The sequence below is a fragment of the Myotis daubentonii genome, chromosome 14, assembly GCF_963259705.1.
Source record: "Myotis daubentonii chromosome 14, mMyoDau2.1, whole genome shotgun sequence".
In the NCBI taxonomy this organism is placed as follows: Eukaryota; Metazoa; Chordata; class Mammalia; order Chiroptera; family Vespertilionidae; genus Myotis; species Myotis daubentonii.
Genome location: NC_081853.1, coordinates 42555629 through 42580977, shown reverse-complemented (window position 1 = coordinate 42580977; position 25349 = coordinate 42555629). Strand labels below are relative to the sequence as shown.

The 25349-nt window shown below is 41.5% G+C and overlaps 1 protein-coding gene across 4 annotated transcripts in view; it reads left to right on the top strand.

The window, feature by feature from the left end:
* The first annotated feature begins 585 nt into the window (after positions 1-585).
* The window catches only part of TOP2B (DNA topoisomerase II beta), a 61393-nt gene continuing 36629 nt past the window's right edge, over positions 586-25349 (top strand). For 3 of the 4 annotated variants that reach the window (XM_059664095.1, XM_059664093.1, XM_059664096.1), the window contains exons 1-6: positions 590-720; positions 17479-17649; positions 18890-18980; positions 20274-20337; positions 24241-24386; positions 25230-25327. In XM_059664095.1, the coding sequence (XP_059520078.1) occupies positions 667-720; positions 17479-17649; positions 18890-18980; positions 20274-20337; positions 24241-24386; positions 25230-25327 (624 nt within the window). In that variant the 5' untranslated portion in view covers positions 590-666. Of the gene's footprint in view, positions 721-17478; positions 17650-18889; positions 18981-20273; positions 20338-24240; positions 24387-25229; positions 25328-25349 lie in introns of all 4 variants that reach the window. The other variant, XM_059664094.1, reaches the window with a different exon arrangement.

Genomic DNA, 25349 nt, shown 5'->3' with positions numbered 1-25349 from the left:
AGCGGGGGCGTCCGCCGCGCCCTCCCTCCCCGGTGTGCGAGTGTGTGTGCGCGGTGTTATGCCGGACAAGAGGGAGGCGACCGCGGCGGCGGCGGCTCTGTTTATTGTCCGTCTCGGCGTGTGGATGTGAGGACTCGGGGGCTGCAGCGCGGGCCGCGAAGCGGGCCTTGAAGGCAGCAGCTCCTGCGGTGACTCCGGCGCCCGAGCAGCCGGCCTTCGCGGAGCGCGAGGAAGGACAAGGCGCCGCTGCGTCCCCGCCACGTCCCGACGCCCCGGGCTCCCCTGCCGAGCTCTCTGCCTGCACCGCCGCCCGCACCCCGGGACCTCGGCCCCCCTTTCGCCGAGGCGCCCGCGGGAGGACGAGGAGGTGCCGCTGCCGCTCCGCCGCCGCGGGTTCCTCCCGCTTCCTCCTCCGCCTTCTCCTCAGCGGCGCTAGGCCCGGGCCAGGCGGACGCCGCGCCTCGAGTTTGAGGGCGGCGGGCGGCGCGGCCTCCTCGCTGGGCTCGGCCGGGCGTCCTCCCGGGTCTGGGCGATGGGGCTCGGGGGGCGCCGCCGCTAGGAGCTGGGCGCGCGGAGCGGTCGGTGCGGGGCAGCGGGGCCGGGCGGCCGGCGGGGAGGCGGGAGCGGCGGCGGCGGTGCCTGGGGCCTGCGAGCGGAGGACCCGCCATGGCCAAGGCGGGCGGCGCGGGAGCCGGCGGCAACGGGGCGCTGACCTGGGTGGTGAGTGGCGGGCGCTCGGGCGGGGGGCCGGCCTCGGCATTGTTCCCGGGCCGCAGCGGGGCAGGAATGCTGCCGGGCGCCCGGGGAGGGGCGGGGGCCGGGAGACGGGGAGAGGGAAATCCGGTCCTCGGAGCGGAACGCGCCGGTCGGCTTCTCCCCGCAGAACCCTCAGCTCCCCGCCCCCTTTCTTTCTTCTCTGCGCCTCCCGGAGGCTCCGGCTGCAGGAGCGTCCTGTGCACTTGAAACTTTGGGGGACGAGCCTTGCACGGGACGCGGGGCCCCGCTTCATCTTTTCCCCGCTGAGTGAGGTCACGGGTGTGCTGGTGTGTCTGCGGGGGTCAGCAGTTTCTCCAAATGTGGCTTCAAGAAAACCCCGGAGAAGAGTGAGTGTGTGTGTGTGTGTGTGTGTGTGTGTGTGTGTGTGTGTGTGTCAGTGCAACCATTTCGGATGCTTTACAATCTCCAAGAATGGATTTGGCGGGGAATCTGTCTGCAGCCATTTACGCTTAAATGCCGCGTCTCAGTCGGTTGAAAGCGCCTTCGGATGGCTGTTTGACTGCAGTGGCTGTGCTGCGGGTCGTCCGTCCGTCCGTCTGTCTGTCGGGGCGGATGGTTCAAAGAAGCGCTCACCTGCGCTCAGCCTCGCAGGTGCAACCGGGCGGGGACCGGATCAATGGAGAGGGTCCGGGAGGAGAGCCAAGTGGTTTGTCCCGGGAGTGGAAGGATTTCGGCGCCCAGTTCCTGCTGCGGAGCCGTAGCGGAGGGAAGACCTCGAGAGATCCAATTCCCACGGCCGATCGATAATGCGCTGGCGTTTCCCTCGCTCAGCATCGGGTTCACAGCGGGGTCATTTCCTACACGGAATAGTCCAGCTCAGCCAACTGGCTAGGTCCCCAGGAGAACGAGAGAAAAGCGTTTCATTTTTTTTCCCTACCCCGCTGGGACTTTTGAGGGACCCTCCCCTTTTTCAAAGCACTTAAGGCAACTTTCATACCGGCATTTTTATTATTGAATTCTTCTTTATTTTCTCTGTGCGAGGGTGAGGTTTAGGTGAGTTGAGTAGCTGTCTTGACAGGTACTCCCTGTACAAAGCATGTTGCTGATGGCAGGGAAACATTTTAACCATTTATGTTTCTGTGCCAAGGTGCTTTGCAAAATAAGTTGCCAGGCCCTTAATTGTTGAATCTCTCCGAAATTTGTAAACGACTTCAATAATGTAATGCGAATAGACTAGAGGCCAGAGACATAAGATGTCATCTGACATAAGATAATGAATGGCCCATGTGGACATTCGGGGGAGAGAGGGAATGTATAATCACAAAAAGAATGATATTTTAAAATTGACGGCCCTTAATCCTGTAACTAAAATCAAACAACTAAAAATGGACTTCGTTTGCCAGATGGTTCTCATTTACTATTTGGAAGTATTGAGGCCTGATCAGTGTTTTCTCTGAGGACCTCTGAGAAATGGTAAACATGTTGCTCCAAGATTGGATTGGTTGGTTTTCACATTTGACAGTAATATTTTAATTTATTGCTATTTAACTTTGAAGATAATGAAATAACCACCTTTTCTTTCAAACTCAGTAAGAAACTTTCCTTTGTATAAGAAATATTGGTCTCATTCAATATCAGAAAAGTTCATTTGAAACAAATTTATTTTTAAAAGATTTTTTTCATTATAAAACTACTAGAGGCCCAGTGCATGAGTTCATGCACTAGTGGCATCCTTCAACCTGGCCTGCGGGATCCGGCCAATAACGGCTCTCCAACATCCCCTAAGGGGTCCCAAATTGCAAGAGGGCATAGGCCAGGCTGAGGGACCCCACTGGTGCACGATAGGGGCTGGGGAGGGATGCAGGAGGTTGGCCAGCTGGGGAGGGACTGCCAGAGGGCTCCAGGGTGTGTCTGGCCTGTCTCGCTCTATCCCGATCAGCCAGACCCCAGCAGCAAGCTAACCTACCAGTTGGAGTGTCTGCCCCTTGGTGGTTAGTGCATGTCATAGTAACTGGTTGACTGTCTGCCCCCTGGTGGTCAGTGGGTGTCATAGCAAGTGGTTGAGTGGCCTTAGCATATCATTAACTTTGATTGGCTGAACGGACAACCGGGCCACTGGACACTTAGCATATTAGGCTTTTATCATATAGGATTAATATAGTAAAATAAGGAGAAGAAAAATAAGTCTTTTATTTATAGATTATATCCTTTTTGTTGAATTTATTTATTAAAAAGATAATTACCCCATATGTCTACTTTAAGATTTGATGCTTGCTTTAGATTTAAGTCAGATTATATTATACCTTTATGTTTATACCATTGATGATAGACTTGTTTAATTTTGTGGGAAATGATAGAGTGAGGTGTTTAGGAGCGTGGACATTGAGGTCAGATTGATGTAGATTCAGATCCTGTCTCCAATACATAGGCAGTGTGACTTTGCACAAGGAACTAAATCTTTCTAAGCTTGTTTTCTCATCTGTAAAATTGAGATAACATATGTAGCACAGTGCTGGGTGTAATAAATGTTTGTTTTTATTGGTGAAGTTCAAGAAATGCACAATCAGAATGATAGTTATCTTTCATAAAATATCTTTAAGCCAGAGTGAAACCAAATAGTTTCTTTGCAAGAGTTCAGGGGTTTGATGCAGTGGTCATCTGTGTCTGAAGAAGGGTAATTTGCTTTGTTGAAACTAGTGTTATGTTGCCATCTGCTTGTGGGTAACAGGAAGAAGTAAAATAGAATTAGTCCTTGACATCATTATTTTGGGGATGGGTGGGTAATGCCGTGTGTTCCTGGTATTGACTTCTGTTAAGAGGCATGTCAGTATGTAGTGTTAAATTGTCACTGCATGAAAGTTTACATTACAATATCTGAAACCACAAAGCAAAGTGGTTTAAGATTGAGATAAAGTTCTTAATAACGTATTTGCTTTGTGTTGAATTTGCAATTATCTGAAATTTAAAAAAGTGAAAATATACAGTAAAACTATTTTGAGTTAAAATAGCTATGAAGACGTCTCTGAAACAAGTTTCTTTTTTTAATTTACTTTTATTGTTGAAAGTATTACAGGTGCCCTCTTTTCCTCTCCCACTGACACAAGCAGAGTTTCTTAAATTCAATTGTAGTTTGTAAAGTTTTAATTAGTAGACCCTAATAGTCTATTTCATGCCAGTCATTTATCATTAAGTTCTTGTAAAAAATAGATTTGTGGAAATATTAGAATACAATTAATCACTATGTGAATATTCATCCTCCCCCCCCCCCCCCCCAAGTAGTCCTCAAATTTGTTAGGCTAAAGATAATGTAAAAGAAAATATTAAGCAATAGTGTGGTGAAGGCCTGGGAGGGACAGGTGCAGGATGGAGAGGTCAATGGGAAACAAACAAACAAACAAACAAACAAACAAAAAACCAGAGAAGATCTGGTTTACCAAAGTATCTGTAATACTTTCAACAATAAAGTAAATTTTTAAAAAGAAATAAGAAAATATTAAGCATATAAAAAAGTGGTGGCCAGAAAAGTGTAGAGACTTTATTAATCTTCAACAATTATCAATTCAAAGTCACCCACCTTTCCCCTTCCATTATTTTGAAACAAAAAATTATATCACTGTTTGTAAATATTTCAGTATTTATTTATAAAAGTATATCTCTTTTTTAAAAAAATACTAAACCACAGTTAACACTGTAGTATTTTTAAAGTAAAATTTAATGAAATATAAAACAATTTTTTGACTGAGTATTTCTTAATTCAAGATTTGTTTTAAGAACATTGCTTTAGCCTTAGCTGGTTTGGCTCAGTGGGTAGAGTGGCGGCCTGCAGACTGAATGGTTCCAGGTTCCTTTCTAGTCAAGGGCACATGCCTGGGTTGTAAGCACAATCCCCAGTAGGTGGCATGCAGGAGGCAGCCAATCAGTAATTCCCTCTCATCATTGATGTTTCTATTCTCTCTCCCTTTCCCTTCCTCTCTGAAATCAATAATATATATATTATATTATTTTATTTTTAAAGAACATTGCTTTAGTGGCTCATTATCACAAGTCTAATCTGCTCAGATTTTCAAAGCCAACTCTTTGATAAATTACTAGAGGCCTGGTGCACAAAAATTTGTGCACTCAGTGGGAAGGGAGGGGTCCATCAGCCCGGCCTGTGCCCTCGCAGTCTGGGACCCCTCGGGAGATAACGACCTGCTGGCTTAGGCCTGCTTCCGGGTGGCAGAGGGCAGGCCCAATCCCTAGGTGCAGCCCCTGGTCGGGCTCAGAGCAGGGCTGATTGGGGAGTTAGGGCGCCGCCCCTGTCATGCACAGAGCAGGGCGGATCAGGAAGTTGCGATGCCACCCTCAGTCACACTCAGGGTAGGGCCGATTGGGGGATTGGGGCACCTCCCCCTGTCACACTCAAGGCAGGGTCGATGGGGAGGTTGCGGCGCCACCCCCTGTCACGCACAGAGCAGGGTCAATCAAGGGGTTGGGGAGCTCCCCCCTGTCACGCACAGAGCAGGGCCGATCAGGGGGTTGAGGAGCTCCCCTCTGTCACTCACAGAGTAGGGCCGATAGGGGAGTTGGGGCACTGCCCCCTGTCACAGAGCAGGGCGGATCAGGGGGTTGGGGTGCTGCACCCTGTCACACTCAGGGCAGGGCCGATGGGGAGGTTATGGCACTACCCCATCACACACAGAGCAGGGCCCGTGGGGGGTTGGGGGGTGGGGTGCCGCACCCTGTCACACACAGAGCAGGGCCTGTGGGAGGGGGTTGGGGCCCCGCACCCTGTCACACAAAGAGCCGCAGGGCGATCAGGGGGTTGGGGAGCTCCCCTGTATCAGGCACAGAGCAGCGCTGATCAGGGGGTTGGGGCGCCTTCCCCTGTCACGAACAGAGCAGGGCGGATAGGGAGGTTGTGGCCCCACCCCCTGTCACACACAGAGCCGCAGGGCGATCAGGCGGTTTGGGCACTGCCCCCTGTCACGCTGATCCCAGTGCTGGGAGGCATATTACCCTTTTACTATATAGGATAGAGGCCTGGTGCACGTGTGGGGTCCGGCTGGTTTACCCTGAAGGGTGTCCTGGATCAGGGTGGGGGTCCCCACTGGGGTGCCTGGCCAGCCTGGGTGAGGGGATGATGGCAGTTTGCAGCTGGTCACACACCCTTCAGGGTGGGGGTCCCCACTGGGGTGCCTGGCCAGTCTGGGTGAGGGGCTGAGGGCTGTTTTCAGGCTGGCGGGTGACGGAAGTTCCCAACCGCTCCTTTTTTTCTTTCTTTTTTTTTTTTTATTCTGGGCCAGCTTTAGCTCTGAGGCTCCAGCTCTTAGGCCTCCACTCCTGAAAGCAGGTATCTGGTTTGTTTCGGTTCTATAATCGAAACTCTGTATCAACTCCAGGTCTGAGATCCCGGGCTCGCTGAAAGCAGGTTTCTGGGGTTTTGTTTAGCTTCTATATTTGTTACAATGTTTCTTAAACTGCAAGCTCAGAGGCCAAGGCAGGCAGGGAACGTTGGTTTCCTCCGTCACTGAAGGAAGGAAGCCTCATGTTAGTTTCAAGCTGCCTGGCTGCCGGCTGCCATCTTGGCTGGCAGTTAATTTGCATAGTGCCCTGATTAGCCAATGGGAAGGGTACCGGATGTACGGCTAATTACCATGTTTCTCTTTTATTAGATAGGATGTGCCCTCCAAAATGAAACATATTTCAGATAGTTCTCATAGTTAGATTTATCTCTTCACAGTCTCTTGCATGTCATGTTTATTGTGGTCATTTTTGCCTTTGTATGGTTACCTTACATCAGGAATGCCTCTTTCTCCTCTCTTTACCAGTGTAAATATTAATTACTCTTCAAGGCCACTTGAGAGTCTCACCAATCTTTTATCCTCCAGTTTATACTCCTCTTTTTCTGTTACTCTTATGGATCATAAAATGTAAATGTCTTTCTTTTTTATGGAGCTTTCATGTGTGATACTTTTGTCTTAACAATCCTATATAATAAAAGCCTACTATGCAAATTGACCAAACGGGGGAATGACTGGTGGAACAACTGGTTGCTATGACGTGCACTGACCACCAGGGGCATACGCTCAAGGCAGGAGCTGCCCCCAACCTGCAGGCCCCGGGCCAGCCAAGGTGGGGGCCAGCCCTGCCGGTCGCCCCACAGATTGGCCCTGATTGCCAGCCAGGCCTAGGGACCCTATCCATACATGAATTCTGTTTACCTGGCCTCTAGTTAGATTATAAACTTCTGAAGTCAGAGACCATGTATTTTACTAGTTTGTATCCATATAGTGTTTAGCAAAGAGCTGAATCCAACCTCAGTTATTGTTACAAATTGGATAATTAATATACTTCCTGAAAATTCTTCTGTCATTATAAGAACAAGTGGTCAAGTAGCAGTGTTTTTTAGATATATTCTCAAATAACATAATAGCAGTATTTAGTAACATTTTTTATAAACTGTGCTAGCTTTTCTGAATAGAAGTGAGAGTGTTCACCTGTATGGTTCCAAATCTGTTCAGTACTTGGGTGGTAGCAGCAGTTACATTTTTCTTTTCTTTTTTTTAAAATACATTTTATTGATTTTTTACAGAGAAGAAGGGAGAGAGATAGAGAGTTAGAAACATCGATGAGAGAGAAACATCCATCAGCTGCCTCCTGCATATCTCCTACTGGGGATGTGCCCGCAACCCAGGTACATGCCCTTGACCGGAATCGAACCTGGGACCTTTCAGTCCTCAGGCCGACGCTCTATCCACTGAGCCAAACCGGTTTCGGCACATTTTTCTAAGTACTTTTTTTTAATAAGCCAATTTTTAAAATACAAATATGACCCAGTTTTTAAAATATTTTTATTGATTTTAGAGAGGAAGAGAGAGAGAGAGAGAGAGAGAGAGAGAGAGAGAGAGAGAGAGAGAGAGAAGAGAGAGAGAGAGAGAGAGAGAGAGAGAGAGAGAGAGAGAGAGAGAGAGAGAGAAAAAGAAAGAAAGAAAAACATCAACAAGGAGAGAGAATCATGGATTGGCCGCCTCCTGGATGCCCCACACTGGGAATTGAGCCTGAAACCCAGGCATGTGCCCTGACTGGGAATTGAACTGTGACCTTCTGGTTCATAGGTCAATGCTCAACCACTGAGTCATGCAGGCCTATTAAGGTTATTTTTATTTAAAGAAAAGGTATAATTATTTCTATTTTCAGAGAAGGAAACAGGGCTAGTGATTAGGTAACAAACTATTAGGGCATGGCTAAGGCAAAAGTGGGATTTAAACCAGGTCTATGTTCTTAACCAGTATTTACTCTGCCTCTTCCATTTGAAAACATTAAGAACAAAACAACTCATTTCTTATACCCTGATGTGACAGGATAAACAAAGCCTTCTGGGATATACCTATATCTTTTTTTTTCTACTAACCTTTTTCTTTCATACAAAAAGTTGGGAAGTACATTTCCCTCACAGGGTATATAACTGTTGTATAGCATAATGCTCTTTTAAGAGTATGGGCTATGAAATCACATCATCTGGTTTCATAATTCAGCTTCTTCTAGTACTAGCTTTGTTAGTTTTGGGAAAACACCTAACTTCTTCAGACCTTAGTTTCCTCATCTGTAAAAAGAGGATCATAATAAACATTGACTTTAAGGAGCTCTTATGAATGTATAAGGAAAATTTGAGGATGCATTGAAATTATTCATATAATTCCCATAATACTTGGCACATGGTAAGCTCTCAAATGGTTTTTCCTCTTTTTTAAATCCAGTGATAAGTTTTTTCATTTATTTTATCTCAGAGAAAGTGTATTTTTTAAAATATTTTTATTGATTTTTTTCAGAGAGGAAGGGAGAGGGATAGAGAACCAGAAACATCGATTAGCTGCTTCCTGCATGCCCCCACTGGGGATGTGCCCGCAACCAAGGTATATGCCCTTGACCGGAATCAAACCCGGGACGCTTGAGTCCGCAGGCTGACCCTCTATCCACTGAGCCAAACCGGTTCTGGCGAAAGTGTATTTTTTAATATTAAGCAATAATCACTGTAATAACTCTAGGCATATTTCACGTACATAACAACAGCAAGGGTCATATTTAACATCCAGCATCACACATAGTTATAATTTTTCTTTTTATGATGGGAACTTTTAAGACCTACTCTCAGCAACTTTCAGATATACAATAAAGCACTATTAACTATAGTGGCCATACTATACATTATATAGTATACATTATACATTTTGACCACCTTCACCCCCCCTTCCCTCCACTCCCCACCTCTGGCAACCACCAGTCTGTGCTCAGTATCTATGAGTTTGTTTTCTGTTTTAGATTCTTCATAATTGAGATCATATAGGATCTGCCTTTCTCAGACTTATTTCACTTAGCATAATGACTTCCCAAGTTTATTAATATTGTCACATATGGGGAGATTTCATTTTTTATGGCTGAATAACATTTCAATGTGTGTGTGTGTGTGTGTGTGTGTGTGAGAGACATTTTCTTTATACATTCATCCATTGATGAACACTAGGTTGCTTCTGTGTCTCGGCTATTGTAACTAATGCTGCAGTGAGCATATATGGGGGTGCATATATCTTTTTTGAGTCAGTGTTTTCATTTTTCTTCAGATAAATACCCAGAAGTGAAATTGCTGGATCATATGGTAGTTATATTTTTAATTTTTAGAAGACAAGCCATACTGTTTTTCATAGTGGCTATACCAACTTATGTTCCCACCAGCAGTGCACAAGAATTCCACTTTCTCCACATCTTTGCCAACAATTTGTATTTCATGTTTTTTTTTGGTAATAGCCTTCTAACAGGTGTGAGGTGAGAGAGAAACATCTATTTGCATTTTGATTTGCATTTCTGTGACGCTTAGTGATACTGAGCGCATTTTCATGTACCTGTTGGCCATCTATATGTCTTTGGAAAATAACTACTCAGATTCTCTGCCCATTTTTTAAATCAGATTGTTTAGGGTTTTGTTTGTATGTATTTTTTTTTTTTTTGCTATTGAGTTGTATGAGGTCTTTATATGTTTTAGATATTAATCCCTTATCAGACATATGCTTTGCAAATATTCTCTTCCATTTGGTAGGTTGCATTTCATTTTGTTAATGGTTTCCTTTGCTGTGCAGAAAGAAGCTTTTTAGTTTAATGTAGTCCCATTTGTTTGTTTTTGCTTTTGTTGCCTTTGCTTTTGGTCTGAGATCCTGAAAATCATCACCAATACTGATCTCAGGGAACTTACCATCTGTGTTTTCTTCTAGGAATTTTGTGGTTTCAGGTCTTACATTCAAAGTCTTTATTCCATTTTGAATTGATTTTTGTCTGATTTCTGTAAAAAATGCCATTGGAATTTTAATAGGGATTGCATTGAATCTGTAGTTTGCTTTGGGCAGTATGGGCATTATAACAATACTAGTAGCCCGGTGCATGGAATTCGTGCATGGGGGTAGGGGGTGTTCCTCAGCCTGGCCTGCACCCTCTCCAATCTGGGACCCCTCAAAGGTTGTCCTGCCGGTTTACAGGGATCGAGCCTAAACCGGCAGTCGGATATCCCTCTTGCAATCTGGGACTGCTGGCTCCTAAACGCTCACCTGCCTGCCTGGTTGCTCCTAACCACTCTGTCTGCCGGCCTGCTTGCCCCCAACTGCCCCGCCGCCGGCCTGCTTGCCCCCAAATGCCCCCCCCCCCCCCGCCAGCCTGATCACCCCCAACTGGCCCCCTGCTGGCCTGCTCACCCCCACCTCCCCTCCCCACTGGCCTGCTCGCCCCCAACTTTCCCCCTGCTGGCCTGCTCACTCCAAACTGCCCCCCCCACTGTCCTGATCACCTCCAACTGACCCCCCCCTGCTGGTCTGCTTACCCCCAATGGCCCCGCACCCCACCAGCCTGATCACCCACAACTGCCCTCCCCTCTTGGCCTCTAACCTCCTCTACCTCGGCCCCACCACCATTGCTTTGTCCAGAAGAATGTCCGGAAGGTCTCCTGGAAGGTCTCCCAGTCAAATTAGCATATTATCCTTTTATTAATATAGATTAATTCTTCCAATCCATGAGCACAGAATAACTTTCCATTAGTTTGTGTCTTCTTCAGTTTTATTTATTTTTTATTTTTTTATTTTTGTTTTTTTTTTTATCAATGTCTCATAATTTTTAGTGCACAGGTCTTCACCTTCTTGGATAAATTTATTCCTAGTTAGTTTATTCTTTTTTGATGTAGTTGTAAATTGGGTTGTTTTCTTTCTTTCTGATAGTTTGTTATCAATGTACAAAAACACAACAGATTTTTGTATATTGCTTTTGTATTCTGCAACTGTAACTGAATTCATTGATTAGTTCTAATAGTTGTTCGGTGAAGTCTTTATCATCTGCAAATAGTGATAGCTTAACTTTGTCCTTTCAGATTTGGATGCCTTTTACAGAAAATGTATTTTTATTTTATATTCACAGTGGACATTTTAGCATTTCTTATCCTCTCAAGTATCCCTCATCTTCCACATTTCTCCTTGTCCCTGTCTTTGGAAAGACATTTCTAGACGAGCATAGATGGAAGACAAATAGATAGTTTTTGTTTTCATTAATGATGGGTAGATAACATAACCCTTGCTGTTGTTATGTAGGTAAAATATGGCTTAAATGGATGTTAAGCATGGCAGTTTTGAGGGAGAAAAGAGGAGAAGATGATACAAAAAGGTAATGGAAGTCTGTGGGGAGCCTATAGAACAGGGGTGTGGAACCTTTTTTTTTTTTTTTTTTTTTGGCCAAGGGCCATTTGGATATTTAAACATAATTTGCTTAATATAATTCACTTAATATAAATGTATGTTGCTATGTAAAAAGCTCCAAGATTTACTGAATTTCTAGTTCTGCCTGCAGTTGCCTTGGAAGGGCCAGACCAAATGATTTCAGGGGCCTTTTACTACCCCTGGGCTGGACGTTCCCACCCCTGCTAGAAGATACAAGAGACTTGTTGCTAAAGCTCTTGCTGGTCCCACTCTTGTTTGCTTGTGGATGGTGAGATTTCTGTGCTGATTATGTGAGTGAGTGACTCAGTTTCATTTTAGCACCAACTGGCAGGCCATCTCCATCTCCTTTCACCTCTTTGGTAGAAATTTATTCTCCTTAGAAAAACAGGAACTGTGGGTGATTGCCCCAAATTGCTATATTTTAGGTGGCAACTCTGTGCAAGAAAAAAAACTTTCTTTTTACAAAATGATCTTGGTACATACTCATTCTAAAATAAGAAGTTTGTTTTGTTGGAATGTTTTTTCTGGTGGTTGAGAAGTATTCTTGATAAAGGTTGAGTTGGGTATATATGAAATCTATATTCTTTTACTAGAAGTTAGCAGTATTGCAGAAGTCCTATAAGATAGATTAATATTTTTAAAAAGATTTAATATATTATTTTGATGTTTCTGTTATAATTTAAAAGTCCCTGATAATGTATTGTTTAATTTGGCAGCCAGTTTTTGAACCTTAGAAAAAGTTAATTATGGTATCATCATATGTGTAAATCACAAAGAATAGAATTAAAACAACTATTTTAGCTCTCTGAAGGATATTTATCTTAATATGGGATGGGATTGCTTAACATTTTATTGTCTTTAAAATTTACCTGGGAATGAAAATGTGACTCTAATCCCATCTAATAAAGAGGTAATATGCAAATTGACCATCACTACAACACACAAGATGGCCGCCCCCATGTGGTCAATGATGGCCACCACGAGATGGCCAGCAGGGGAGGGCAGTTGTGGGTGGACCAGGCCTGTGGGGAGGGCAGTTAGGGGTGACCAGGTCAGCAGGGGAGGGCAGTTAGGGGCAATTGGGCTGGCAGGGGAGCAGTTAGGCATCGATCAGGCTGGCAGGGAAGTGGTTAGGGGCAATCAGTCAGGCAGGCAGGCAGGCAGGCGAGGGGTTGGGAGCCAGCAGTCCTGGATTGTGAGAGGGCTGTCCGACTGCCCATTTAGGCCTGATCCCATCGGGCAGTCGGGCATCCCTCGAGTGGTCCCAGATTGGAGAGGGTGCAGGCTAGGCTGAGGGACACACACACACACACACACACACACAAATTTTATGCACTGGGCTTCTAGTTTCTTAGATTCCAGTGTAATTGGGTGCTGGTATTATTTATTACTATAAACAGTTTGGTAATTTAACCACCCAACAAGTAAAATAAATTACAAATAAACCTAAATAATGCTATCAGTTTTTAACAAACTTTGATGAAAGATTATTTGGAATGCTTTTGGTAACTGATTTTTTAAAAAGACATATTGTTAATTTTTAGTTAATGTGGAATACTTAACACATTGTATGCGGGAAACGTATTTATACGTTTTACGTTGACTGGTAGTAGAGCGTGGGACACATATTAATACGTTTTTCATAGACTAGCGGGTAACGTATAAATACGTAAACTAAAGTTATCGTAATTTTACTGAACGTTGCCATTTGCGCAAAAAATTAGCAAAAATGGCCCGTGCCACCTGTTAGCGCGCAATAAAAACTACCTGCAAACAATGTGTTAAGTGTAATTATGATAGTACAATATATCATAACTATGAATGTGTAAGAAAAAGAAAAGGTTAAATTATTTTGAATCCAAAAATCCTTCTTTTCAATATTTAAAACGAGTATAATTCTTTTAGCTTACAGTATCAAATATATTGCTCTCCTTTATCTTCTGTGGGATTGAGCATGCTTTTTATAAACATGTTCATAAGAGTTTGCTGGTTTCTTTTTGTTCAGATTAATTTCTTGATCTTTTTTTCTGAATATTATCAGTAACTTAAAATTGAAAAGCTATTCAGGGTGACCTTTTCTTTTTCTTTTTTTAAAGATAAAGATAGTAATAATTACATCTGGTGGTGAACATATTTTTTCTCATTTAATTTCTCTGTTCTTAGGCTGATGTTGTTTGTATTCATACCTGTTCTAGGGATGGGACCTTCCACTGAATGGGAAGGGAGAAGGAAACTGCCCTCTCTTGCTTTACCCCCAGACTTTGATTTTTAATGGCCAGCCCACTACTTAGGAGGCAGCTTTACTAATAAACAGGAGCTGAAAGAGACCATCATTCTAGGTTTCTGTAAGAAAAAATATAGGCTTCTCAGGAGAGAACCTTTTTTAATTGCTGAGCCAGTGAGCATGGCAAACTACCATTTGTTGAGAATGGGAAAGTAAGACAAATTTGATGGCACTGTTAATTTCTGCTTTCTACTCTGTCAAGGCTGCCAATCTTGGGTTTCACTTACCTTTTTGCCTAGATTCTAGTTAGAAAGTTGGGACAGCAGAAGTAATAAGAAGGTATAAACAGTGCCTTGGGAAAAAAGAAACCTTCTGTTTTTTTCTAGATTAATTACGTTTTTATGTGGATAGGTTAATAAGATTTAAAATACGTCTATATGTATTCATTGTAGAAAATGAGAAAGTGTGTATCAGAAGATGAAAATGGCCAATATTTCTGTTTCTCAGATAATTTTTATTGATATTCTGTGGATATATTTTAATTTTTTTCCTATGCATGTACATAATGTAATTTTTTTCCTGATGAATATGGGTTCATTTTAATATATACTTTTGTAACTTTGTTCACTAAATAGTATAGTTTTAATAGACTATAATTTAAAAATATTTCTCATAATTTTCGATAAAAATTATAGAAAAAGAAGTTTATAATTAACAGATATTTTTTGGTATGGGTAACTAAAAATACTTACTCCATGAAATATCCACGGTAAAGATATGAAGTTTTAGAAATTATTCAATATCATAATAGAGTTGATTTGGAATGTGTACAAAGACCTCAAAATGTCTGTTTTATTATGATATTCAATAAATAACATGTATTCCTTAATGCTTTCAATTACTTTAAATAGAATTGTACCTCTGTTTCTTCAACTCTCGTCATGTGATATTTAGGAAAAGATATTTTGGCATAAAAATGTTTTAAATATATGGTCACACTTATGTTCTAACTATGTATATGCAGAGGTGGGCAAAAGTAGCTTTATACTTGTGAATACGTGAAACAGTTTATTGTATTATTATTTTTTTTCCATACAAACAATTGAAACCTACTTTTGTGAGTCTGTGAAACACAGAGTTTATTCTTGAATTATTTATTAATTGTATTTTCCACATTCCTCATTTTCATGTATCCATTTGGGAGGTGGTGGTGGCCATTGGTAGTAAAGTGTTGTGGAGAAAGTTATAAATTCTTTTTAAAAAAAATTTAACATTTTCATTAATATCTACTAATATCCTGTCTAATAAAAGAGAAACATGGTAATTAGCCATACATCTGCTACCCTTCCCATTGGCTAATCAGGGCGCTATGCAAATTAACTGCCAGCCAAGATGGCAGCCGGCAGCCAGGCAGCTTGAAGCTAACATGAGGCCTGCTTGCTTCAGTGATGGAGGAAACCAACGTTCCTCGCCTGCCTTGCCGGCTTCTGAGCTTGCAGTTTGAAAAACATTGTTACAAATATAGAAGCTAAACAAAACCCCAGAAACCTGTTTTCAGCCAGCCGGGATCTCAGAGCTGGAGTTGATACAGTGTTTTGATTTAGAACCCTAACAAACCAGATACCTGCTGTCAGCAGCAGAGGCCTCAGTGCTGGAGCCAGAGCTAAAGTTGGCCCAGAATTTAAAAAAAAAAAGAAAAAAAGGAGCAGTTGGGAGCTTCAGTCACCCGCCAGCCTGAAAACAGCCCTCAGCCCCTCACCCAGACTGGCCAGGCACCCCAGTGGGGACCCCCACCCTGAAGGGTGTGTGACCAGCTGCAAACAGCCATCATCCCCTCACCCAGGTTGGCCAGGCACCCCAGTGGGGACCCCCACCCTGATCCAGGTCACCCTTCAGGGTAAACCAGCTGGACCCCACACGTGCACCAGGCCTCTATCCTATATAGTAAAAGGGTAATATGCCTCCCAGCACCGGGATCAGCGTGACAGGGGGCAGCGCCCAAACCGCCTGATCGCCCTGCGGCTCTGTGTGTGACAGGGGGCGGCGCCCCAACCCCCTGATTGGCCCTGCTCTGTGTGTGACGGGGGGGGGAGCTCCCCAAACCCCTGATTGACCCTGCTCTGTGCGTGACGGGGGGAGCTCCCCAACCCCCTGATTTACCCTGCTCTGTGCGTGACCGGGGGCAGCGCCCCAACCCCCTGATTGGCCCTGCTCTGTGCGTGACAGGGGGTGGCACCGCAACCTCCCCATCGACCCTGCCTTGAGTGTGACGGGGCGGTGTTCCAACCCCCAAATCGGCCCTACCCTGAGTGTGACTGAGGGTGGCATCGCAACTTCCTGATCCGCCCTGCTCTGTGCATGACAGGGGGCGGCGCCCCGACTCCCCAATCGGCCCTGCTCTGAACCCAACCAGGGGCTGCACCTAGGGATTGGGCCTGCCCTCTGCCACCCGGGAGTGGGCCTAAGCCAGCAGGTCGTTATCTCCCGAGGGGTCTCCGACTTTGAGAGGGCACAGGCCGGGCTGAGGGACCCCTCCCCTCCCCCCTGAGTGCACAAATTTTTGTGCACCGGGCCTCTAGTATATATATAAAAGTCTAAGTGACTGACTGTATTTTTGTCTGTCCGACCGGCTGGTACATATGACGTGCCCTGCCAATTTAAAAATAAACATTGGCTCGTGCATGCGTGATACATATAAAGCTCTTGCCGGCACCAATCATACGCATGTGTTTCAATCTGTCGTTGATTGTGAATTTGGTTGTTTTTATATCATGTCTTTGTTGTTATATCATGTTGTTGTTTATTAATCAATTTATATATTTTCATATACATTTTACTAATTTTCTTTCATCTCTGACACTTCTATTATAGAGAAAGGGCAAATAGTGATATTAAAATATTTCTTCTAATTTCCTTTCAATGTGCACGAATCCATGTACTGGACCCTCCCTCTTCAGTGCATGAATTTTCATGCACTGGGCCTCTAGTTTCCTATAATAGTTAGAATCAGGATCACCAAACTCTGCCTCCTTGGAATTAGAGAGAAACTGGAATCATAGGGTGTCTCAGTAATGGGGCATCTCTCACTGAAATGTAAGGAATATGGCATAACCTGCAAAAGTGAGGAATTTAACATTTTGTAAAACATGTTTAGTGTTTATTCTCAGCCATATCAGTATATACTAACTACATAGGTTACTATTTTATTAAAGCTACTTTTGCCCACTCTTTACCATAATCTTCAGTAGGTAATGGCAAGGAACTTAATTTGGAAGTTTTTGGGACTTTGTAGCCAGCCTGGTTCAGTCATTGTAAACTTGTAACCTGATCAGAACTCACATTTCTTGGGTAGTTTTGAGAACTAGAAAAATTATGTTGATTATCTTACAGAATTAGGAGATGTTTATATTTCTGGATTGAATATAGGTAGGCTGTCCTAGCTCCTCTGGTGAATATGTGTCCCTACTTTTTGGGCTCAGTCAAAACTGCAGTTTCATACTATCCTCCTATATAATAAAGAGCTAATATGCTAATTAGACCAAACAGCAGAATGACCTTCCAGACGACCTTCTGGACTAAGCCAGCGGGGCTGCGAGGGCCGAGCCCCTTGCACAAATTTCACGCATTGGGCCTCTAGTATTATAAAAAGAACTAGACTGTCAGTAAATATGCTGTTCTCTTAGGACTTAAAAATCAGTGAGCCTGAAAGATAGGTTTTCTTTTCAACAGCAAAATTATGTCATGTGTCCATAAACATTTTAGTTTACCCCTTGGTAGGTTATTTAAATTTGACTTTTTGGTTAATTTTAGACTCTTTTTGATCAGAACAATGCTGCAAAAAAAGAAGAGTCAGAAACTGCAAACAGAAATGATTCTTCAAAGAAGTTGTCTGTTGAGAGAGTGTATCAGAAAAAGACACAACTTGAACACATTCTCCTTCGTCCTGATACATACATTGGGTCAGTGGAACCATTGACACAGGTAATTATTTTTAAATTTTATTGGAATTAGGAGATGTGTATTTATATCTACTCTAATAAAATGTTTATGATTATATACTTTGTAAGTACATATTTTCTTGTTTCTGTTACCATAAGCAAAATAAGGAGAGGGATTTAAGAGAGGTAGAAATGTCCTCATTTCTTCCTAGCGATTAAAAGAGAAAACTAGGAGATAAAAACTATCAGAGGTAAAAAGTATATAAGAGGTATACCAGAAGTATAGAGTAAAATGGTATTAAATGAACTTTAAAAAAAATGTTTAAGTTCGTGCATGATGGGGTTTACAGACACTTCAAGTCAGCGGTTCTCAACCTGTGGGTCGCGACCCCTTTGGGGTCGAACGACCCTTTCACAGGGGCTGCCTAAGACCATCGGAAAACACATATAATTACATATTGTTTTTGTGATTAATCACTATGCTTTAATTATGTTCAATTTGTAACAATGAAAATACATCCTGCATATCCGATATTTACATTACGATTCATAACAGTAGCAAAATTACAGTTATAAAGTAGCAACGAAAATAATTTTATGGTTGGGGGTCACCACAACATGAGGAACTGTATTAAAGGGTTGTGGCATTAGGAAGGTTAAGAACCACTGCTTTAAGTTCTAGAATTTATACATGCACACTAATGACTTAATGCTTACTATGGACTTGGTTTACACATTATCTTGTTTGATTTTAACAATTTTGGGAAGAAGGTGCTGTTATCTCTATTTTATAGATGAGGACACTGAAGTTTAAATAAAGTACCTTTCTCAGATCTACAACTAGTAAGAGCTAGGATTCAAAGCTAGATCTCTTTGATACCAAAGTCATGCTGTGTTCATATTATTTTACTTTGGGCTCCTTATACAATAGGAAAATACATAGCTTGAAGTGAAAGGGTAAAGTAAATATAAGATATTTCAATTTTATTTCTATTTTATTTAAATACTATTTATAACAATTCTTGGTGCCTTATATTAAAGCTAACTTTTATGGATAAGATACATATGCTACAAAATGAATAATTTTCAATTTTGAGGTTATTAAATTGATTGTAAATATAATGACATTGTAACTGAAGTAGTATATGTTATTTTGTTGTTCTTGATATTTACTTTGAAGGTCTATGTTTTTACAATATAAATGACAAATGTGGGTTTATACTATAAAATTGATGGTAAACACTTTTTACTTCATAAGTCCTTTTGAATTTTTCTCAACACAGCTAATGTGGGTGTATGATGAAGATGTAGGAATGAATTGCAGAGAAGTTACCTTTGTGCCAGGTTTATACAAGATCTTTGATGAAATCTTGGGTGAGTACTTGCTTAAGATTTGATGCAGCTGTTTCTACTAATGTCATTATAATGTCCCTATATAAGGCCAGACTTATAAATTTTAAAGGCAAATCTTTTTTATGCTGAATATAAGTATTCTTCAGAAAATTTAAATAACTTGCTGTAATATCTGCTTATCATATCTTTGTGTTTTAATTGTTCATTTGTAAAATGGATGTGTTATATTTAATTAGTAATCCCAAAATTGGTCTGTGGTCCTGGATATGCAATAATCTGGGAGTTCCTTAAATCCCAGTCACCTGGGGGCATATTAAAGTAGAGATTATAGGGCCTGCACCTTGCAGATTCAGTGAGTTTGAGGTAAAAAGTTTTCACCAACAAATTCAGTATTCCTGTTGGGCAGTAAAGTTTAACAACCTTTGTTCTGAATTATCTCTTTTCTCTCCAAATCACGTCATTAATCAAATCACAGTGAAATGCATAGTCTAATTGACTCCTAAGGGATGCCTGCACTTGGGATATGTTTTTAGCCAAGGACTTTGTAGAAACTGTGCTCTGCCTCCTTATCAGTGCCAATTGAGATTTCCTAGATAACAGGGTTGCCTGGGTCTGTGCTTCTTCCAGAGGGTCTTTGGGAAGAGGATAGGAGAGTAAAACCAGTTACTTAAGTTTTGTTTCTTTCACTATTGTCTCCCAACTCTACATCCAGTTTTACTTTTAGGTATTTAGTTAGGAACATATTCCTTCTATAATTGAAGTTTAATTTGACAGCCAGCTTGTGTTCAAATTTACTGAAACAGTGGTTAATGTATACAAATATATTATTATCAATTATAGTGCATAGGATTTAGAGATTTCTGAGGATGCTAAAAGACTTTGCCCTTGTTATTAAAAAAACAACTGATTGGTTTTAGCTCAATCTGTCTATAAAATCACTAGTTTATTGATGAGCAAGAGAAAGTAGTTATTTGTTACCAAGATAAAATATAATTAAATCTAATTTTATGCTGTTAGATCTGGAGTAGGGGATTGTAAACTGCAGATGTTTTCTCTTATTTAATTTGTTTTTATATAATACAAAATTTTCTCCCTTGTTTTGTAATAGAAGACATGACAGTAATTTGGTATGCTATAAAATTTAACAATATTATTTAGAAAATAAGGTTTTGTATTAGATATTATCAGTAATTATTTTTATTAAATATTACCATATGTAAATGTTTCTATTAAGTTCGATGCACATGCAGTTGTATCCATGTATTTATTTGTATACTGCATATTTCATTACTCATTGGCTATTTAATTTTGTAGTTAATGCAGCTGACAATAAACAGAGGGATAAGAACATGACCTGTATTAAAGTTTCTATTGATCCGTAAGTATATTTCAAGTTTAATTTTTTATGCTATGTTGTTTTATGCAGATAGTCCCCAACTTATTAATATTCCTCAAGAATAATGTATGCAATTAGTACTCCTTAGTTTCCCTATTGCTTGAGACCTTGCAAGTTTTGCTTTTTTTTTTTTTAGCTAGAATGTTTTACTTCTATAGTTTCTTCTCTCATTCATGATTTTCCCCAAAGCGCTTTCTTATGTGAGCTCTCGGAGGTCGTTTCCTTGCTCCTTGATGCTGTGCTTGCTGCTCCAGCTGCTGGAGTATCAGCTGCTGGAGTATCAGCTGCTGGAGTATCAGCTGCTGGAGTACCAGCTGCTGGAGTATCAGCTGCTGGAGTATCAGCTGCTGGAGTATCAGCTGCTGGAGTACCAGCTGCTGGAGTATCAGCTGCTGGAGTAGTTACTCACTTCTTAACGTTGCTTCGGGACCCAGTGCCTGGGCTGTTTCCAGTATATTCCAGTTGCATTATAAGTAAACTTACTTTTCATGACCTGCATTTGGATTTTTTCATTATTTATAAGATCATTTGTAAATTAGGAACTGCTGCTATAATAAAATATATGCCAGTTGTTCAGCTAATTAGATCGCACCATGATGGTATTGTTTTTGAGGACTGAAAATAATGAAGTTTTTTGAGATTCTATATCTTTTTTAAATCCTCACGAGAGGATATATGTTTTTTAAATTTTATTTGAGAGAGAGAAGGAGGAAGAGAAAGAGAGAGAAACATTTAGGTGAGAGAGAAACAGAAATTGGTTGCTTTTCTTTCTTTTTCTTTTTAAAATATGTTTATTGATTTCAGAGAGGATGGGAGAGGGAGAGAGAGATAGAAACATCAATGAGGGAGAATCATTGATAGGCTGCCTCCTGCACACCCCCTATTGGGGGTTGAGCCCACAACCTGGGCATGTGCCCTGACTGGGAATCAAACCTGGGACCCTTCAGTCTGCAGGTCGACGCTTTAGCCACTGACCCATACCAGCCAGGGCTTGGTTGCTTTTCATAAGTACCCCAACTGGGGATCAAACTACAACCCAGTTATGTGCCTTGACCGAGAATCAAATCGGCAGTCTTTTGGTGCATGTGATGGTGCTCTAACCAACTAAATGAGCGACTCAGTCAGGCTTTATTTAAAGTTTATGTTCTCTGCTCTTAATTGAAATATATCAAGCCCTGGCCAGATGGCTCCATTGGTTGGAGTGTCTTCTGTACACTAAAAGGTGGCAGGTTAAATTCCCTGTCAGAGTACATATGTAGGTTGCAGGTTCGATCCTCGGTCAGGGCACATATGGGAGGCAACTGATCGATGTTTCTGTCTCATGTAGCTCTCCCTCTACCTCCAAAAATCAATTTTAAAAAAATGATACAAAATTTTAGTTTTTGTGATTTACTTACTTATTTATTTAATTAATTTCCTCTTGAATCTTTGAATTTCAATTTGGCTTTTATAACAACACTAGAGCCCTGGTGCATGGATTCGTGCACTGGTGGAGTACCTCAGGCTGGCCTGAGCCCTCTTGCAATCTGGGACCCCTTTGGGGATGTCGGACTGCTGGTTTTGGCCTGATCTCCACAGGCGAGGCTGAGGGACCCCACTTGTGCATATGCACTGGACAGGTTTCGGCCCGATCCCTGCAGACCCCAATGGTGCACGAATCTATGCACTGGGCCTCTAGTATGCATATAAGATCTTTGGTTAGTCTCTTCCTGTCCTCCCCTCTCCTCCCTTCCCTCTGAGATTCATCAGTCTGTTCTATGTTTCCATGCCTTTGCATTGAGCATCTGCCCCCTGGTGGTCAGTGTGCGTCATAGCTACTGGTCGAACGGTTGCTTAGGCTTTTATATATATAGATTTTTTAAGTTGTAATAATTATTTCTAATAACTATTAAGAGATGAAGTTATGTATATGTTCATGACACAGTGTTTAAGAATAATTCTGACTCAGATTGGCAAATGGTAGCTTTTTAAGCCAATTGTCAGTGTTGATTATGAAGATAATTTTTTTTGCAAATTTGGATCTTAAATGGGTAAAGGAATCATAGTATATGCTACTCAAAACAACAGGGTAGGCTGCCCGGCTGGTGTGGCTCCGTGGTTGAGTGTCAATCCATGAACCAGGAGGTCATGGTTCTATTACTGGTGGGGGCACATGCCAGGTTGCAGGTTTGATCCTCAGTAGGGGGCATAGGGGAGGCAGCAGTCAGCCAATCGATGATTCTCATCATTGATGTTTCTGTCTCTCTCTCCCTCTCCCCTTTTCCCTCTGAAATCAATGAAACATAAAAAAAACGACAAGACACAAGAAAACAGGGTGGCAAAATTTTCCATCAGGACTATTGCCTATATGAGCTTCTGTTAGCTATAGGATCCTCTATTCCAGTGATGGTGAACCTGTGACATGCGTGTCAGAGGTGACACGCGAACTCATTTTTTTGGTTGATTTTTCTTTGTTAAATGGCATTTAAATATTTAAAATACATATCAAAAATATAAGTCTTTGTTTTACTATGGTTGCAAATATAAAAAAATTTCTATATGTGACACGGCACCAGAGTTAAGTTAGGGTTTTTCAAAATGCTGACATGCCGAGCTCAAAAGGTTCGCCATTACTGCTCTATTCTATACAATTCAGGGTTAAAATGTATAGTTTTTTTGTGATAGAAAAATCTAAAAAGACCTAAAATTGGTAATATCTACATATTATAAAACCACTAAAATTAGTTTATGACAATGATTGCCACAATACAAACAGCTTTCTATTATTTAGCAACAGAATGGAATACAGTTCAAGCTGCCCATCCTATTTTCATCTGTACAGCTACAGTAGTTAGGTATAAAATGAAAATGACTATGGCTGTTGGCTTTTCAGAGCTTGTGGTTTACAAGTGGTATACTGGTAGAATGAAGCAGGAAGATCATGGCGAATTTATCCTATATCCTATATAAAAGTGTAATACACAAATTGACTGAATGGCAGAACAACCGGTCGCTATGATGTGCACTGACCACCAGGGGGCAGACGCTCAACGCAGAAGCTGACCCCTGTTGGTCAGTGCACTCCCAAAGGGGGAGCACTGCTCAGCCAGAAACAGGCTGAGGGCTGGTGAGTGCAGCAGCGGTGGCGGGGGCCTCTCCCACCTCTGCTGCAGGCGGGTGGTAAGGAGCCAGGGGTCCTGGACTGCGAGAGCCCCGGACTGCAAGAGGGATGTCCCCCGAGGAGTCCCGGACTGTAAGAGGGCGCAGGTTGGGCCGAGGGAACCCCAGTACACAAATCTCATGCATCGGGCCTCTAGTGTTAAAAGAAAACGGAATCTCTGGCTGACTTCTTACGGTAAAAGCTTCACTGCTTTTTACTCTTTTTTGGGAAGTTGAGAAGAGCTTCTTTTCCTGAGAAATTTTGCACTATTACTTGCAGATCTTAGTGATCCTAATTAGAGTTATAACTTCAGGGATACAAATGTGTGTCCTCAGTAAGTATGTTCTGGAAAGATGAGTGAGTGTCTTTCAATTAGTAATGACTGATGTTTTGCTCATAATCAGGTTTATTCTGTTCTGTTCTTTTTTTTGTTAATCCTCATCTGAGGATATTTTTCCATCGATTTTTAGAGAGAGTGGAAAGGAAGGGGAGAAACAGAGAGAGAAACATTGATGTGAGAGAGACACATCAATTGGTTGCCTTCCATGGGCCTCGACCAGGGCTGGGGATGAGCCTGCAACCGAGGTATGTGCCCTTGACCGGAATTGAACCTGGGACTCCAGTCCATGGCTGCTGCTCTATCCACTGAACGATACTGGCTAGGGCTATTCTGTATTACTTTACTTTTGATGGAAATAAATGTTTTTAAACTATTTAAGCCCTAATCTCTGTTTGTTTATTTACAGTGAATCTAACATTATAAGCATTTGGAATAATGGGAAAGGCATTCCAGTAGTAGAACATAAAGTAGAGAAGGTTTATGTTCCTGCATTAATTTTTGGACAGCTTTTAACATCCAGTAACTATGACGATGATGAGAAAAAAGTAACAGGTAAAGAAAGCCTAAATGGCTGGCTAGATATTTTATTAAAAAATATTGCTCTCAACATAAAGCTCTTATTATTCCTATATAAAATATTACAGAGGAGGAAACCTGTGTAGTTCTGTTGTGAGAAAAATTCTTTTCAGAATTAATATCTATGAAAAACTATCCTGTATAAGTATTTTCTTGATTATATCCTGCCAGATACTTTGAAAGCTTAATTTATAGTACATTGATTTATGTTAGAACTCCTGAAACTCTAACCAGGATGACAGATTGAATTTTGAATTACTGATGAAAGTAAGATGTGTGATTCCTATATATGAGAGCTTGGTATTGCATAAACACTATGTCTTTTGGTATCAGTTAAATTACTTTTAAATTGTTTTCTTTAAGAGAGTTAAGATTGAAAATTAAACTCTGTAAATAGAGTTGAAAATGCTTTGACCAACCAAATGTTGTCTTATTATGTTAACCAAGTAGGTTGATACTGTTTTCTTTTGTGTGTTTAAAACCAAAGACTAAAAATTTGTAATAGAGAAGTGACTTCGATAGAAAGTTTAAATTTCATACTCATATATTTACTGGATTATAGGAGATACCAAGCTTACTTTAAAAAAGTTTGATGAAGATAATGAATGTACAAAATACATACTTTAATTATATATATGCTAAAAATTTTAATTGTAATTTTCTTTAAATGAAAAAGTTTGTATTTGAAATATTCAGTTGATGATAGTTAAGGTAGTGCAGTAAGTAAAACTTACTGCAATAGACCTGTCCTCTGGTAGGTAAGTTAAAGTTCTTTAACATCATTTTCTTTAAACCTTTCATATTTAATTGTTCTTACAGGTGGTCGAAATGGTTATGGTGCAAAACTTTGTAATATTTTCAGTACAAAGTTTACAGTAGAAACTGCTTGCAAAGAATACAAACATAGTTTTAAACAGGTATGATAAATATATATCTAAT